The sequence below is a fragment of the Tyto alba genome, unplaced genomic scaffold (assembly GCF_018691265.1).
Source record: "Tyto alba isolate M040663 unplaced genomic scaffold, T.alba_DEE_v4.0 Super-Scaffold_22, whole genome shotgun sequence".
Taxonomy (NCBI): Eukaryota; Metazoa; Chordata; class Aves; order Strigiformes; family Tytonidae; genus Tyto; species Tyto alba.
The window spans coordinates 18,560,799-18,578,153 of NW_024881296.1; the positions used below are offsets into that span (position 1 = coordinate 18,560,799).

At 38.1% G+C, this 17,355-nt stretch overlaps 1 protein-coding gene across 7 annotated transcripts in view; it reads left to right on the forward strand.

Annotated features, from left to right (window-relative positions):
- UTRN (utrophin) overlaps positions 1-17,355 on the forward strand; it is a 387,073-nt gene that overhangs the window by 319,077 nt on the left and 50,641 nt on the right. For all 7 annotated transcript variants that reach the window (XM_042795633.1, XM_042795636.1, XM_042795635.1 and 4 more), the window contains 3 exons: positions 521-595; positions 7,697-7,898; positions 16,601-16,686. In XM_042795633.1, coding sequence (XP_042651567.1) covers positions 521-595; positions 7,697-7,898; positions 16,601-16,686 — 363 coding nt within the window. The remainder of the gene's footprint in view (positions 1-520; positions 596-7,696; positions 7,899-16,600; positions 16,687-17,355) is intronic.

Here is a 17,355-nt window from a genome sequence, read left to right on the forward strand (position 1 = left end):
ACCCATCAGTTTCTAAAATAGAGCTTATGACTAGCTGACTGTCCCATTCAAAGCACTATTTACAAAGTCATGGCATAGAAATTATACAGCTTAGAAAGCCATTTTTTCTCTGTTACTCTGACTTCTGTTGACCTCTGTTTCCAGTATGTTGTCTGATGGAGTTGTAAATCATTTGAGAAACATTTGAGCACTTGTCTGGAAACTACTTAACATTGCATAATGTATACGTAAAACTCTGTTATATGTATATGTATTACATGTGCCAAGATATTGTCAGGATTTCTGGTGTGCCAATCTTTGGAGGTCTTGGACTGTCAGAGTCAGGAAGCTTTCCCTGCAGGCAGATTGGATTGAGGTCCCAACTTCTCCACTTGTATTATTCGTTCTAATATATCCTATTAATTCATTGCAGAGAAGAGAAGGAATATCAGACTTTTTCCAAACTGTGAAAATTTCTATGTAAAGGAAACTTACGGACTCTATTTTTAGTGCTGCTCATATTTCTGTTCTGCTGTTTCAGCTGACTTGAACAACGTACGCTTCTCTGCCTACCGTACAGCCATCAAAATCCGAAGACTGCAGAAAGCACTGTGCTGTGAGTTTGGTGTTTGAGATAACTTGTTTCTCTACAGTACTTGGGGAAGGGGGGGGGATCAGCTTAAGTCTAGCAACATTAATATTTAACAAGGAAGCAGATACATCCTTGGCAGATTGTCAACCAACAAAATGGCAGGAAAAACTGCCAATAGTAGGTGTCATTATTGCAAATAAAATCAATTATTGAAAAAAGGGGTGCAACAGTTAAGTTGAAATGGTATGCCCACTAAGAATACTTTGAGAAGTGATAGGAAAATACATATTGGACACCTTGACTATTGCATACTGTTCCTGATACAAGCTGATACAAACCAATGTGAAATTATGTGAGCTAAAATCCTGACCCTTGACAGAAGCTCAGGTATTTTATTATATTTTAGAGAGTTCTATTCCATTTTTTGTAAGTGTTTATTGCTGCTAGATATAACTTCAAAAATGTTCCTTCCTCAGAGATGATACCTTGCTGTGTGAGTTCCAATTAAAGAGGAATTCAGGCTGCTCAAAGCATGAGGGTGAAGGGGTACAGATCTGTGATGTTGGTTATAGGTAATTGGTATTGCTGTACTTTTTAATCACCAAAAGCTACTAGGGCAAAACAAGCTACTATTATTAACAATAATAGTATGTGTATATATACTGGGAATGTAGGGAAGGGTCTTAAATTTAGGTAGGGAATAACAGTGCATTTGATATGCACATTGGATGTTCTACCCAGACCTCTGTTGGCATTTGTCCCTGTTCTTAAGCAGTCTAATAATACAGCCACAGTCCACTCTGAAGAGCATATAGAATTTGTCAGCAGGAAAGTAGAGGTGTCTACTGAGTAGGGTCAGCTGTCTAAACTAATTCATGTCCAAGATTCATGTTTGTGTATTCAATTTTTTTGTTCTATATTTGCTAGATATTTAAAAAAGTATTTCATATTATATCACAATTAAGGTTTAACTCAGAAGCAAGTTGCATGGCTAGCATGTTCAAAGTTTAGCAGCCTCAGAAGTGATGTATCAGGAGATCTTTTCCCGGTCTCTGGATTTGGGACTTCTCTGGGTCACATAGCAAGTACCACATGGGGGGTTCTGGGCTCTTGCCTGAGTCTCCTGTGCAAAGCAAACTCAGAATGCTCTTTGGAGTCATCCTGCCACTGGCATTTCTGCATTGTCCTTGAGAATCAGGATGAGAAAAAGAAAGATGATACTTTCTTGGGGAGCTGAGCTAGCTTGTAACTGCTCAGTGTTTATTTTAGAAAAGTGGGATTGAGCTAATAGTTTGACATAATACAGAAATGGTTTGCATTATAGAGAGAGGCAAGACATGAAGACAAGACAGATAACAGAAAGGGCAAAAAGCTTAGAAGGAAGTGAGATTTTGTGAGAAGGCAGAAAAGAAGGTATGCGAAAGAAAACTAGCTGAAACACATAACTGTGGAGATTAAAGTGTACAAAGTGGAGTGCAAAAAATTATTTTGTAAAGATGATGAGAATATGAGTTTTTAAAGTTATTAGGACTATGAATGGAAGAGAAAAATACATAAGAACACACATCTCCCAGAAAGAAAATTGTGTGAAGTAATAAAAAAAAAAGGAAACTGGACAATTTTGGAAAGGGGATTTGGGTTGTCAATGACTATGAAGGTTGCGGATTTTAGACCTTTTGAAAGGTCTTGGCAATAGCTGGTATAAAAAATGTTGTACAACATTACCAAATTTTCTTGTTTAGATTCAGGAGTCCTTGCTGTGGAAGGACTTTTTAGCCCTGAAGAGTGCACAGTACTGCAGTCTGAGTAGGAGCACAAGAAGGACGAAGCCATTGTAAAGATGCAAGCAAGGATGGAGTTGTGCAAAGAGGTCCTTTCCAACCCTTCAGGTGGTTAGTTTTCCTTCCAGCCTAGAAGACAGCAGTCTGATATTGGCAGTAGCTTCTTGGCTGGACTTCAGATATGCATGATACCAAATGAAGCTGTGCCTGAGATAGTAGCTAGCTACTCCAGAAAGCAAGAGTGCATCTGTGCAACAGCACAGACTCCTCGCTACTTCTTCATATGCTGTGCTGGCTTCTCACAGAATTTCAAATCAAGTTTGAGATCTTGGGTTCAAGATCTTACATTTGGGAAAAAACAGAACCTGTCCTTTGAAAGACTGTGTGATGGTAGTGAAAGAAAATACTATTCATTTGGCATAGCCTAGAGCTTCTCTGTGCAAGAGATATGGTCCCACCCAAGGCTATAGTTTTGTCACCCAGCAAGACTAAAAGAGCATTATGAGCTTTCTGCTTATCAGTGCATAGGGTAGAAAGTATACATCAGTGTGTATCTGAAAACCAAAAGAAAAACAAGAAATGAAAGTAAAATTCTCCTTGTGCATGCTGCTCCCCAGGGAAAAGTGCGCATGATGGATGCTAATCATGTTGCCTGTTTCTGACAGGCAAACAGATTTTCTAGTGACCTGCATAGAACAAACTACACTTTCATTACTTCTAATATGCTTTGAAGAGGAACATACTTCCTGCTCTTGCTTTTACTGAAAAATATATCAATTTCTGTAGTAACTGCAATGATTAGCTCTTCTCATTTGCAGATTTCAAAAGTGACCTCCTGCCAAAGTGAATATTGTCTCCAGTTTCAGGGGAGGGAGGGAGATGAAAGGAGAACAGAGAGGAATGGTGAGAAGTAAAGAGAAAATCCCAGTTTAAAAGAGCTAGGAGTAAAACTGTCATCTCTAGAGAGCCAGTCTGCCTTGTTAGTTATGAAGCTGTTTGCTTGCTCCATCTCTCTGCCTCATGGGAGGAGACAGCCAAAAAAATCTTTGTCTTTATTACATGCACGTATTTGACCAAAGATTGGTGGAATTTGTGAAAACTCAACATCGTGGGTTTTTAAGAAGGACTTTGCATTTTACCCACAAAGCTAAATGCTACAAAAATTTTTTGTCTCTGAAAAGGAACTCGTTATGATCTAGCACAATTTTAAGACCATCTTCAAAAATATAATCAGTGCTGTTCCTTTTTGTCATTGTTTGCTTAGCTGATTATTTCTTACCAGGGAACAGGTCAAATTCCCTTTGACTGTGATGATTCTTGGCCTGATTCTGTCTTATGAATGGCTTCTGAGATAGTCAAAACACAGCATGTGCTACCACCTCCTCTCTGAAGAAGGGGAGAGTGGTTAAGCCCTACCTAGAACTTTTTTCTTGACTTTTATTTGTTGGTGGTTTTGTTTCAAGGTAGGGAAAGAATCATCTTCAGTGACCCTGCCATTCATTCTATGGTCTGATTTACTTTAGTCTTTCATTGTATTTCCTATAATTTTAACTATGGATGGTTTTAAAAAGTGTTTGGATGCAGAATGCTTCAGAAAGGCTTATGTGCTAAAGCAAAGAAAATGTCAAAACAAATCATTAGAAAATTAGGTCATTGTAAACTGTAAAATGTGACAAATTGCTGTCACAGCTGCAGTGTGTGTGTATAACTGCAAAGGCCTTTTTGGTGAGAACTCCAAGGGCACAGCTGGAGCAGGATGCACAGTCCCACTTGTACCTAATAAGATTTTGACTTTGCAGCAAAGACCGGTAACACAGTATTAGTGCTATACAGACAGGTTCAGGGATATGTAATTTGAGATCTGTACTTTGGAAAAATTTGCCAAATCTCTCTTCTGAGTCTTTGGCCTCAGGAAGTGTCAAAAAAACATGCTTCTGTGGAATTTATTCCCTGCCACTCTCCCCACCCTCCTTTAGAAGTAGAAAAGTAGTCATGTTTCTTCTAGCTTTGTTTTTTGGAAGGTAGATTTCTGCAGACTAATATGCGTGTATGTACTTATGTGTATTTATTTTGCAGGAAGCTGAGAAAGATTATAGGTTGGAAAGAACAAATTCTTAGCTTCTCTGTCTCAGATTATGTGGGGCAGATGTACTGAGGGCACTTGCCCACTGTAGCAGCAGCGGAATGGGGCCAGAGAGAGTATCCTGTGTTGCAGTTGTACTGGGCAGCTATGCAGCACAAGGCCCTGACTATAATATTTTATTCTCGTGCAGCATACTTTACCTCATTTTCAATAAATGATATTGCCCCAGATACTGAAGCATAGTGCTAGAAGGGAAAAAGGGAATGAAACAACCATGTATATTCATAATTCTGTCACTGAGCTCCTCTAGGTGCCTTAAAATTTAAGAACGTTAATAGGAATATCAACTGCACAAGGTTAAGGAATTAACATTAAGGCACACAGGACTAAAAACTAGAGCTGTGTAGTCTTCCCTCAGCCATGCAATCTTTTGCAGGAACTGCCATCATTCACAAGGTCTTTCTAATGCAAAAGCTCCATAGCAATGCCTGCCTATTTTCTGTGGGGCTACAGCAGTCTCAAATTTGCCATTAGCAGCTGTGTGTCATTACTTACTCCTGAGTCAGTCACTCACATCTGCTTGAACTGTGCTGAATGACGTGGTTTCTGTTTATAGTTTTCCTTTGGGAAAGTCTCCTTGCTGCAGAAAGGAAATAAATGACCCTTGTGTCCATTTGTTGGTTAACAGCAGGATTGGTTGTTCAGAACATTTGAGCAGATGCAGAATGGGACTGCAAAAATACACTAAAAGCTGTCCACAGTAGGCTTTATGCCAGCAATGGCATGTGAGTCTCAGGTTAGCTTTTCCCCATCTACATAAACATAGTTTATTTTAAAACTTTCAGAAATGGAAATGTAATGAGAAAATAATCCCTCTTTATATCAGCCCAGTCCAGGGGCTCTGCTGGTGGGTAGACCTTACCACGACAGGGTAACTGCCTGTATCCAGAGTTCATTCATCCAGGGGAATGCTGAAGTAAACAGGGATGGAAGTAATTTCCTCTGGTTATTTTCCATGAATGGTGTCATCCAAAAGTGTAAATTTTGCTTAACTTGCATTAGTACAGCATCAGAGTCTCCTTTTAGTATGAAAACACTGAAAGTACCTCTCATGATTCCCTCTGGAATCCTTTGGCAGAAATGTGAGTGTGAGATCTTAATGCCAGCAGATCAAGACATGAAGCTAGCACACTTCAGTGTCTGTTGAATTGCCATTTTCAAGAATGGTTATGTTAAGCCAAGCCCAAAGGCTTCAGCTTTCTGGCATTCCAAAACATTCAGAGTTTTCACTGGCTTATAAAAGGGTTTTGGGTACCATCAGTCTGTTTTAGGAAGCTGCTTACCTGCTTTTCAGCCAACTATTAAGTACCTTACAAAAACAGGTTGGGAAAAAAAAAACAAACAACAAAACAAAAACAGAACAGCAAACTGGTTGCAGTTATTTTGAGGTATTTTTCCTTGTGTAGGTCATGAAGGAAAAGCATGAAAAGTGTCCACCTCTCCTGAGTGCAATATTTATGTGATTGAATAGTATGTTATAGTTTTGCACCTGGTTTCATCCCCCTCCCTCTATCCCTCAAAAAATAGTCTTGTGTTGCATTCTGATGTGTGTGTGTGGGGGGTATTGGTTTAGTTTTGTTTTGTTTTTAAATATGCCTGTGAGCCTTTTCCAGTGTACTACATATTTTCCAGCTACTGTAGAAGATTATGCTGCAGTGTACTCCTAAATACATTGACTACCTCAGATCAAACTAGTGGCAAGGTGTTTTGCTGCAATTAGCAGTGCCCGTTTGGTAATTACATGGCTGGCATTTGTTTGCAAGCCCAGAAGAGGGGTTTTAAAAAAAGAAAACAGAAAAGAAAATAAAAAGCAAACAAACATAGAACGCCTGCAAGTCTGGTGCTATAACATTAGAATAGAATGTACTGATGTCAGTGAGGGAGAGGAAGAGCAAGGGCTGCGAGATACCGTTTCTCATTTTACAGTGATGTGAGGAAGGGTAGATTAGGGAAAAGAGACTGGGAATGTAAACTTCATTTGGCCCATAACTTTATCTTTTGGCAGATGAACACTGAGTTCTTGACAGAATTGCTCATAGTGGTTAGTGTTGTCTTGCTTGCGCTTTTTTCTGCTCTACTTGTTTTCCAGCCCAAGCTAGACTTACCTGATTTGCACAGACTGCCCTTCTGGGGTCCTTATTTAACATTATTGGTGGAGAGCAATTTACAACACATCTGATTGTCATGTTTCATTTCCTTTGAGAAATGATGTTCATAGTGTAAATGTGTTACTGGCTCTCCAGAAACAGCCCTGAGCTTGGAATATACTTCAAGTTGTATACACTGTAGCAAGCATACTAATATATTGCAACTATTTTTTTTGCTAAAGTCCTCGCTTTTGTAAAAAAAAAAATCACCGAGGATTGTACCTCCCTTTAACTTGCATTGTTCTTCCTTTTACATAAAAAGCAAGTTTCTTCTTTTCCACTTTGTTTTTGAAAAAGGAATGAGAAGAGCTCATTGACAGCTTTTTATTTTCACCATGCAAACCCCCAGATTTTCACAATCACATTTGTGTGGTTTTGAGAGCAAAACCCTTTTCACCTGTAGGATATCCAAAGCATCACTGACCACTTATTGAAAGAATCCTGTAATAAAGAAGATAAAAATATTTTTCATGAAAGCATACAATTTACTGTTCTGGAAAACTACAATAAATAATTTCCCTGTGCCTCTCTCCCTGCTTTCCTTTAAACCCTAATTTAGCAAAAGGTATTCAATTAATCAGGCCTCAGTACACTCATACTGATTTAAGATAACATTGTTACCTAAAAATTTGCTTTGCTTTACATTTAATCAAAAGTGGTAGTCATTCAGTGGGATTCTACTTTATGGTAAGTGTACAGAACCCTCCAAGCTTAGTGGTCTCCCGGTGTACGTAGATCTGAAGTTAGGGTCTTCTAATTACATGCACTACTTCAGCAGCTTTTTGAATGTTCTTCTGATCTATGCAGTGTCATTATGGTGTTCTTGTTGCTTCTGGTTTTTCTAAACATATATAGTACCAAAATGCTGTCAACTTCTCACAGAGAACATTTTCTCCCTATAATGTTACTAAACGAAAGCTGCTACTTGTCCAATTGACTGCAGTGTTTGCTACAACTCACACATGAACAAGTATTGTGAATGCTATGCTTGTGCATCTGTATTCACACCTTTTTTTTTTTTTTTTTTTTTTTTTTTTAAATCACCTGTTGTTAGTGGACCTATTGGACCTGAACACAACAAGTGAAGTTTTCAAACAGCACAAGTTGAGTCAAAATGACCAGCTGATTGGTGTCCAGGATGTGATCAGCTGTCTCACTACCATCTACAGTGGACTTGAAGAGAAACACAAAGATATGGTGAATGTCCCTCTCTGTGTAGACATGTGTCTTAACTGGCTACTCAATGTATATGATAGGTAAGTAACAAGTCTTTGTTCACAGTGTGTACCCCAGGAATTTAATGTTGTGTTAACAAATTATAAACCATGGAGACAGAATTGGTAATTTTTGCACATAAAAAATGCTAGACTTAGAAGACTTGTATATTTTTTCTGAGTTACTTTCTTGAGGAAATGTCTATGATAACAGAAAAATTATAAAGCCTTAAGAAGGTCTTTAATAGAAAGTTATATGTTTTGATATTTTTGACTCAGTAATGAAAGTGCAGTTGTTTGCAATCAGATATTTGTTATGCTGTCCTGCTCAGATACAGTGAACTACCCTTACATTGCTTTTATACTACCACCAAGGAAACACTGAAAGGATTTCAATAAATGGATATGTGAGTAGAGAACTAGATATGCTGCTTTAGCTGTGTTCCTACTGTGAATGTTCCAAATTTCCCAGATTGTTTGCCATTCATACCAGATTCTATTTCTGCCACAGGTGGGGACAGTTTTATTAATTATTTTACACTTAGTTATTTGCATGCCATAATCCTGGCTGAGCTCCCTGCCCTGAATCCTCTGTTGAGTGGTGGTGGCTCTGATCCCAGCACTAAAGCCTGTCTGGTTCCAGAGGGTCAGCGGTCTCCTGCTCCTGGCTCACTTTCAGCAGGCACAGCTCCTGCCTTGCATCGATTCTGGGAGCTGGTACTATGTGATCCACCTGCCCTGGTTCTGGCAGCAAAGCCGGGTTTCCCCGGTGGATTGTGAGTTTGCCTCAGGAATGTTTCAGGATGCTTACAGTAAGAACTTGTAGGTTTATTTAAATGCACATCCACTATTTCCAGAGAGAGCATAGAGTCTCAGAGGACACGAAAAGCTCCCCTCCAGCAGCTCCTTGTGGTTTTGTCCAGTCCTTTCTGAGCTCCAGACACCTTTTTCTTCTGAACATCGGACTCTGACCTCTCTGTGCTGCCCTGCACTATGTCACCCTGCATGACCTACAATCAGTATGTTTTTATGTAGTTCTGCTTTTGAGTCATGAGTCTGTTTCTCATTTTTCTTAGTGGTGTTCACTATTCTCATCTCCCTTCTCCAGTAAAAACTGGGAAGAGTCTTGGTTTCCATCAATTCTTCCATTCCCTATAATGTATATCCCTACATTGCTTGAGCAAAGGCATTTCGGGACTCCTGGAGCAGACTAAAGACACAGTAATGCAATACATGGCATGGTCACTTCAGTGTGTCTAATTGAATATATGCTTTAGTTCAGAGTAATACACACAGTTACACATCAGAATTTCTAAGCTACAAGAGGTTGGTTACCAATTTTCTGTTGTTTCTCCCCATTTGAGGATGGAAAGAACAAAAGTATTTCTTGAATAATGATAGCAGTTCTTATACCTCACTTGGCAAGAGAGAGCTGCTACTTGATGTATGCATTATCACTTAATCAGTGCCAAATTCTAACAGTTCATAGCTTTTTTCTTATTTTCTCCCCAGAGGACTACACACCAGTACTCTTAAACATTGTGGATATTTTATTTTACTTTATTTTGGTTTATTTTATTTTATTTTATTTTTATTTTAAATATCGTGATAGTGGGGAGGGAGGGAACAGACTAATTACAACCATCTATCACTTATGTGCTGACTACTTATGCTTTGGCCTTCGAATATTGCTGTTAAATATTGTGACATTTCTGTTAGTTGGAATCCTGATCATCGCTGCTGGAAAATTGGAGCCCATCAAATAATGACTGGGTCTTCTTCCTGCAACTATTTTTATTTTGCAGAGCTCTATACTGTGGGTGAATAAACACATTGCTTGCAAATAGAGCAGTAGATCAAGTGGGTTGCTTGACTCAAATGTTATTGGTTACTTAGAATAAGAGACTTAATAATGTCAGGGAATTTTCGGTAGTTACTCGTTATTTGGGGGATTTTTCAGATTCATCATAAATCCATTCTATTTTCTTCAGCTTACCTTTGCTTCCTAACTTCAGTTAAAAGTCAGTTGTTTGACCTGTTGATATTTAAAATGCATGTAGTAAGCAACAAACCTTTCTTTCAATAATGCTTCTTGTTGCTCCTGTTTCCCCTTGATTATTATGTTGAAAGCTTTAGTGTAGATAATTCTTCAAGCTGATGAAAGACTTCAATCTTCAGTCAAACTTTGAAAAATGGAGGCTGAAAGTTCTCTGAGATAAAATTACCATTTACAGTGTGTTTCCTTGCTCTTGTTTCAAATACACTTCAGGGAAAAAAAGAAGTACTGAAAGAACAGGCACCAATTTTATGCTGGTTTTTAGTTTTGGATTTTTAATTGGCCTTTAGGAAAGAGCTAATTTGTGTCTTGGCATTTCCATTGTTTATTGTGTTGCTGTTATACATATACAATGTTTCAAATCATTAAACTCCCTACAAAAAGCATCTGTTAGTTGCATGCTATTAACCTGAGATTTAATTACTGATTCACAGATTGATGGCAAACTGAGTAGTTCTTCAGACTTACCTACAGATGTCTTTGGCACTTAAAAAGAACCAATTTATTTTTAGAAAAAGTCAGTTGTGTTCTGGCATTTTCTGACACATCAAGAATGATTCATTCTTCAAGCTGAGTAGGGGAGAGAAACATTAAATTTACTTGGTGACTTCTTCAAGGACTCAAAGGTTGTTCAAGGCAGCAACATCTCCCCTATAAACATTTTCCAAACTTAAAGTTCCTTCTTTCGGTTAGTCCAGAGTTGTTTGGGTTTTTTGTGGGTTTTTTGGTTTTGTTTTTTTAATAAAATTAAAAATAAATGCATTGCATTTTACAATAAGAGCTGTGAAGGAAATTGTTTTCTCTATTAAATAATTTGTCAGGCCTGTCTTTAAATCATCCAAAAGCAATAGCCAGCTGTTATTTTTCTGGACTATATATTGCCAAATTTGTTAAAATCTCCAAACATTATTTATATGAAATGGACTGATATCTTTCAGTACTAATGGAATAGCTTAACACCCCTTGAAATGAGTTGTCTCGGATATTTTAAAGTCTGTCATACATAATATAGAATATGTGTGGTAATTGTGGTTGATGACTCATTATTTCAATCAGAATTACCCATAAACTTCTACATGCAGTTTTAATGTCATGCAATGTTTATCTGCTATTTTGTATTTCAACTTCTAAATTTTCTTGGATTTTTTGATGTTAGGATACTTTTGATAATGCCTTCTTTTAAATTGTATTTCATTGGTGCTTTACTTTAGGAAGTTTATCTATAGTATGACACTTAATAACGTTTTCCATATGATCAAAGCTGTCTTTCATGATCATTCTCTATGGCCCAGTCTTCCCCTGAAGAATTACAACTTTCTTGTTTATTATTTACCTGGCAAATTCTAACACCAGGCTGTGTTAATGTCCCAGGCCTTACCAGTGTGTTAATTTCAGCAAAATCTGAACTTCTGAGAAATGAGAAGGATGAGAGACCTGCTCAGTCAGCCTTAACTTTATGCCCTGGTTTTGATGGTAGCTGACGGAAATTTTCTGCATGTACTCCAGTTGCCTTCCCTGTGTTGATGTCTTGATTCAGAGAGGACTCTGTGGGAGCAGCTGAGCAGGCTCTGATAGCAGTAAGAAGCACCCTACAAAGGACATGGCCCTCTGTAGGGCAGGAAAATGAGCTCCTTCGTCTGACTCCTCTGTGCTTTATCAAGGAGACATTTGTGGAGACCCTGAGAGATCTAACAGGCTGCTGCCTTCTGTTGCTGGGTTATGTAGATAGCTGATAGATACAGTCCTTGGTAGTCCTTACTCACAGTGTCAATGTTGACTAGGCTTGAGAGCTCTTTGACAAGAGAAGTCTGAACTGAAGTGGGCTCATCTTTTTTCTCCAGTTTTCCTTGCTAGTGCCTGATGCTTTTGCCCCCCATCCTTGGGGGACATAGGGTTCCTCTGGACTTGATATTGCTTATCTTATCTTCTGTTGATTTCTCAGTTGTCCTAGTTGTGCATTTCTGTTTGCAATTTCTTACACTTAATCTTATCCTTTGTCTGGCAACTTTTTGGTATCTGGATAACTCCTGTGTGCAGCTGTGTCTGTCACTGTTTGTCCCTTTGGTGTTCACATTGTTCACATAGGTAAATTGTTTATATATTATGTCTGGCTATGCCATGACAGTGCTACAGAATACTTGCATACCAATGATGCTAAACAATAGTTTTGTACACTTATATTCAACAATCTAATATTAATTGTATCCTGATTAGTACATTTATAATTTGCAGGTGTCACAGGCCTCTGTTTTGACTATGGTGTAGACTGTGTTTGCCCATTAAAGAATCTTTGGGTCCTAACTCTGTGTTAGGATGCTACTTAGAGACAGGAATAAAATTTGCATAAGATGGTTGCATGATTATGGAAAGTTTTTGGAAAGTTTACTAAACTCATTTTCCTGGAAAGACATACCTTCAGATAATTTTAACCCTGCCATAATGTCTGTCATTGAATTTCCTAGGTGTTTGAACAAACAGATATGTTAGTTTTAGGATTTAGCACACTGTTTTGCAGCTGAGGTGTTCCTGTGGCCAAGTAGCGCTAAACTATATTATGTGATTCCCAAGTGCTCCACACAGCTTGTGCCTGACGTGGTGAGGTTGGGATCATAGTTGTTTCATTTGTTTGGAGTTCTGTTTTTAGAAGATTATCAAGGGAACTCATGAGGCATGGCTAGTGTCTCTTGCCCCTGTTATCAGTGTTACCTGTTCTTCCCCCCATCTCCTCTTCTGCATCCTGTAGTTCCAGAATCTCCTGTCATAACATATAGGATAAAAGCATTCTTCCTTTCTTTTCTGACAGTACAGTTGTTTCTAGCTTACCCTTTTTTTTTCTCATTTGCTTATGTTATTGTACAGTAGTGACAGTTACCAGTTTTTATGTAAAGTAGCTTTTTGATATTCTCTGCAGCTGTGTTGGATCTCTGAAGCAGATGAATGGTTGCTCTCTGCTTGGATGGAGAGTCCAAACTACGTAACAAAGTTGTATGTGCTCCAGTCCCAATCCAGCCTTTCTACCCTTACAGCATGGTACCCTCCCATGCCCTTCACCAAATGATCTAGTTAGCTGATTCTCCACTAAACTAGTCCTCTCTGTATTATATGCTTTCAACACACTCTCCTATCATGCCTGGAAATTACGTGTACCTTTTTTTAAACACCTATTTTGTTAGGTTTAGAAGTTGAATTATTTCTGAGTTGTGCCACCTTCTGACTGGCAGTGGATGAAGGTGCAACAGGGTGGGATCGTACCTGAGGCATATAGACCAGAGCCTGCCTAGTGCATATGTAGAGACAACAGTCACCAATAAAACCAAGGATTTCTTTATTTATTCCTTCCTCTCCTTTCTCTTTCCTCTCCTTTTTCCCACTAAAATGATAAAATTCCAGTTCATTTGGGGAAGGAGAACAATGTCAACATCACACTATAAGGGCAATGAATCCTTAGACTTTGTATTGCCTGGGGGAAGAGGGCTCAGATATATCCAGAGGGACAAATGGACTTTAGTAAACAAGAAAAGTGGTTCTGACAAGCAGCTGTAATGGTTTTGCCATTTTTCACTTGGAGATAGGTCAGAGGTCAATAATGTGCCATTTTTATACTGCCTTTCACTGTTGTATTGATGGAGAACGGACAACTTTTCTCTAAACCGGTTACTAGAGGTATAATGGTTCAGACTTCCCTTCAGGATCAGAGCAAAAAATACCTGAGCTGCTAAAGTGGTCTTATCAATTGATTTTGTAAAGACAAGCATGCTTGTATTGCTATAGTGAATCTGAATAGTGTGCTGGCACTTCTTTCAAAATACTTGGTCCATAAATTTCATATGAATTCAAGCATTAAAAACTTCCCTGAGCCTTCCCACTGTAAGGCCTTGATTTTTAGATATTTGTACACACAGTACAATTAGATGGTCGTGCTGCCATTCAGAAACACCTTTACAGGCTGGAGAAAGACAACAGGAATCTCATCAAGTTCAATGAAGGGAAATACCAAGTCTTCTCCCTAAGCAGCAATAACCCCATACACTAGCATAGACTGGCAGACGACTGGCTGGAAAGCAGCTTCTCAGGAAAGACCCTGGGGGTCCTGGTGGAGACCAAGTTGAACATGAGCCAGGAACATGCATTTGTGGCAAAATAGGCCAACAGTCTCCTGGGCTGCATTAAGAAAAGCCCTCCCAGCAGGTAGAGAAAGGTAATCCTTCCCTCTGCTCAGCACTGGTGAGACACATCTGGAGTGCTGAGTCCAGTTCTGGGCTCCCCAGGACAAAAGGGATGTGGACAAGCTGGAGTGAGTCCAGTGAAGTACCATGCCGGTGGTTATGGACTTGGGGTATCTGATGTATCAGGAGAGGCTGAGAGAATGGGACTTTTCAATCTGGAGAAGTTTCAGGGGGGATCTTATCAATGTTCATAAATACCCAATGGGAGCAGTAGAGAAGATGGAGCCTGGTTCTTGTCAGTGGTGCCCAGTGACAGGACAAGAGGCAGGAGACAGAAGTCGAAACACAGGAAACAGCTTAAACATGTCAGGAAAAGATTTTTTTTTTTTTTTTTTTTTTTTTAATGTGAGTGTGATTGAACAGTGATACAGATTTCCCAGGGAAGCTGTGCAGCCTCCATCCTTGAAGATATTCAAAACCCAACTAGATATTATGCAGGGAAACCTGCTCTACCTGACTGAGCTGGGGCATTTGTCTGGGTGATCTCCAGAGGTCCCTCCCAACCTCAGTGTCTTTGTGACTCTCTAAGCTTGGCAAACTTAAACCATTGAATTGGAAGTGTCAATGCTATGAAGTCTATAGGTTTCGTGGGGAGGAGGTTGGTCTGGTTTTGGTGTTTTGTTGTTTTTTGTGGTTTTTTAGTTTTTTTTTTTTTTTTGCTTGTTTGTTTTGGGCTTTTTTTACTATATATGTAATTTCAGTGCTAATATTTAGCAGTTCCCAAGAGAAAGAGCTAGTTGCTCTTTAGGAAAATATAATATTGCAGTCTTTCTTAATTATTTTTGTAATTTACTGAGAAAATACTTTTGTGCGAAGGAAGTTTTTCAGTTCCCATAGCAGTCTGATGAAATCTGGAGAAGTCTGAAGCTTCCACATATGTGCCCTGACCTTTTAGCTGCAAAGTTTTTCTGAGTTTCTGCCTTTAATAAACAAATGCTGTAGTCAGTCCTGAGTTAAATCAAACCCAAATGAATGTTTAGCTTTGTTTTTCTGTTGAATACAAAGTTAAAACACAGACAAGCCTCCACAGGAAAGAATGGGGATAGAACTTTATCAGGGTTGCAAAATGAGCAATTTACACGTTAAGGTATGCCAGAATGATGTAGTGTCTGTGATTGAAAAAGAGGTAATTTGAAGCTAAACTTGAATGTATAAAATAAGTGGCACTTTTATAACATTCTGGAAAATTGGGTCCTGATTTTCAAACTAGGCAGTAAAAGTAATGGGTGTTTTTGATTAATTTGGCAATAATTTCTTTGTGCCTCTGTTCCAGCTTGTGCAATAGAGAAGATAATGCTGTCTGGTCTTACTAGATGAGGTGATGGTTGTGAAGACAAATGCATTAATATTTGTAAGGTGCTTAGCTAATTTACTGAGATCCTAGGAGTAAATTAATAATTTTGTATTCAGCACAACATTTGTGAAGTAAATCAGACAGCAGACCATATGTTGAATGGATAAGGCAGAAAGGGATATCTAATAACCACTCCAGAAATAATTAAAGGTTTATATCACTTCTGCATGACAGAAGGGACCAAAGTAATGTTTGAGGTGATATTAATTTTGGTATTATTTTACTTGCTGTTGAAAGACCCAGCTAACTTTAAATGCAGGGAGTTGTGTATAGTATATACAGTTTAACTACTGTTATCTTTTTTTTTTTTTTTTGCCATGTCTCATATAAAGACAAATTGTGTTGTGCTTTTTGGTCTTTGAAAGAAGAAATCATCAGATCTTTTAAGAATATATTTCTGCACTGTTCTTTTGAACCTTAATATAGTCCTTTTCCATTTATCCTGGGTTTATGCTTTAGTGCCCTTTAAACAGTGTTTGTCTTGCAGGTTTAAAATCCCTTACTTTGGTACCTACTTACCTGTTCTCAAGTTGCTTAAAATTTGATCTGTGTTTTTTGGGGTTTGGGCATTTTCTTTTTTTTCATGTTGGACAAGATGAGCCTGAAGACATTGCTTACAGAACAACAGCTCCAAATAATTTAATTACAGTGTGTGGTTGGCTGTTTTTATGTCCTGGTACACAGGTATACCAGAGCATCTTAAACATAAAGGAAAAAATGGATTGGAAAAAAATGAATGAATACTGTGATATGAAAACTTGGTTTTATTTTGCACTCCTTGTGTTTCACACCGGGTAATAAGCTTTCCTACTGTGTGCTCTTGTATTTTTTCTGTGTACAGCACATTATTAAATCAAGTTGAGAGCATTACAGAGTTACGTCTGCCCTTTTGGAGTAATACAAACTGCTTTGGCGTTTAAACCACTTAAAAGGCAAGCTGAGCTCTGTAAGGGAAGTGCTCTTAATGTGATTTGTAGTGTTAATTTGTTTTGAGATTTTAAGTGTATTTGAAGTAGAACTCACCAATGCTCTTGCATTTTTGAATAGACTTGAGTAGGAATGAAATAATACTAAACTGTAGTAAATTGTTTTATCTTTATAATTTCAGTGGCCGAACTGGAAAAATTCGAGTGCAGTCCCTGAAAATTGGCTTGATGTCTCTTTCTAAAGGCCTTCTGGAAGAGAAGTACAGATGTAAGTAAGAATGCATTTTATAAAATGCTTGCTTTTTAGAATTAAGTCATGTTCAATAACAACATGCAGTGTAGGAAAATTTGTATTAAAACATTTCTCAGGCCTGTAGCAAGACAGTTTTCTTTTGAGTAAATAAAATAGAATTGTTGTTTTCATTATCATCAGTGGCAATGGAGAAAGTAGGTTTTATATCCTGACTGGAAATTATTGATGTCAATTATGCATTGTGGTAATGCACAGTATTGCAGTCCCCAAAAGCAAAGGAGGATGTAGGTGTGTGAAAGCTAGAGAAGCATTCTATTTGACTGATTCTTTTCTCTTGTGTATATGTATGTTTTGTTTAGGGGAAAAAATCAATCAAGTCAGTGTTGATTGGAACAGAATGATGTGTCTGTTAAAGCAAGGAAATACATCAAAATTCAGCAGTTGTATTTTGTGGTCTATGAGAAAGATGGTCTGAATTCTGAAAATAGTTTTTCAGTATATGTGCTTTCTGCCAGAATCATACAATGAAAGTTTAAATTAGATTGATTTAAGTAATCTTACGAGTTTAAGAAATACTGAGTAGTATAAAAATATTTCACAAAAATAATTGCAGAAGCAGAAGAGAATTAAGTAACTTTGTGGCAAAACCCCCTGACAAATACAGAACAAGGGATTAAGTACTAT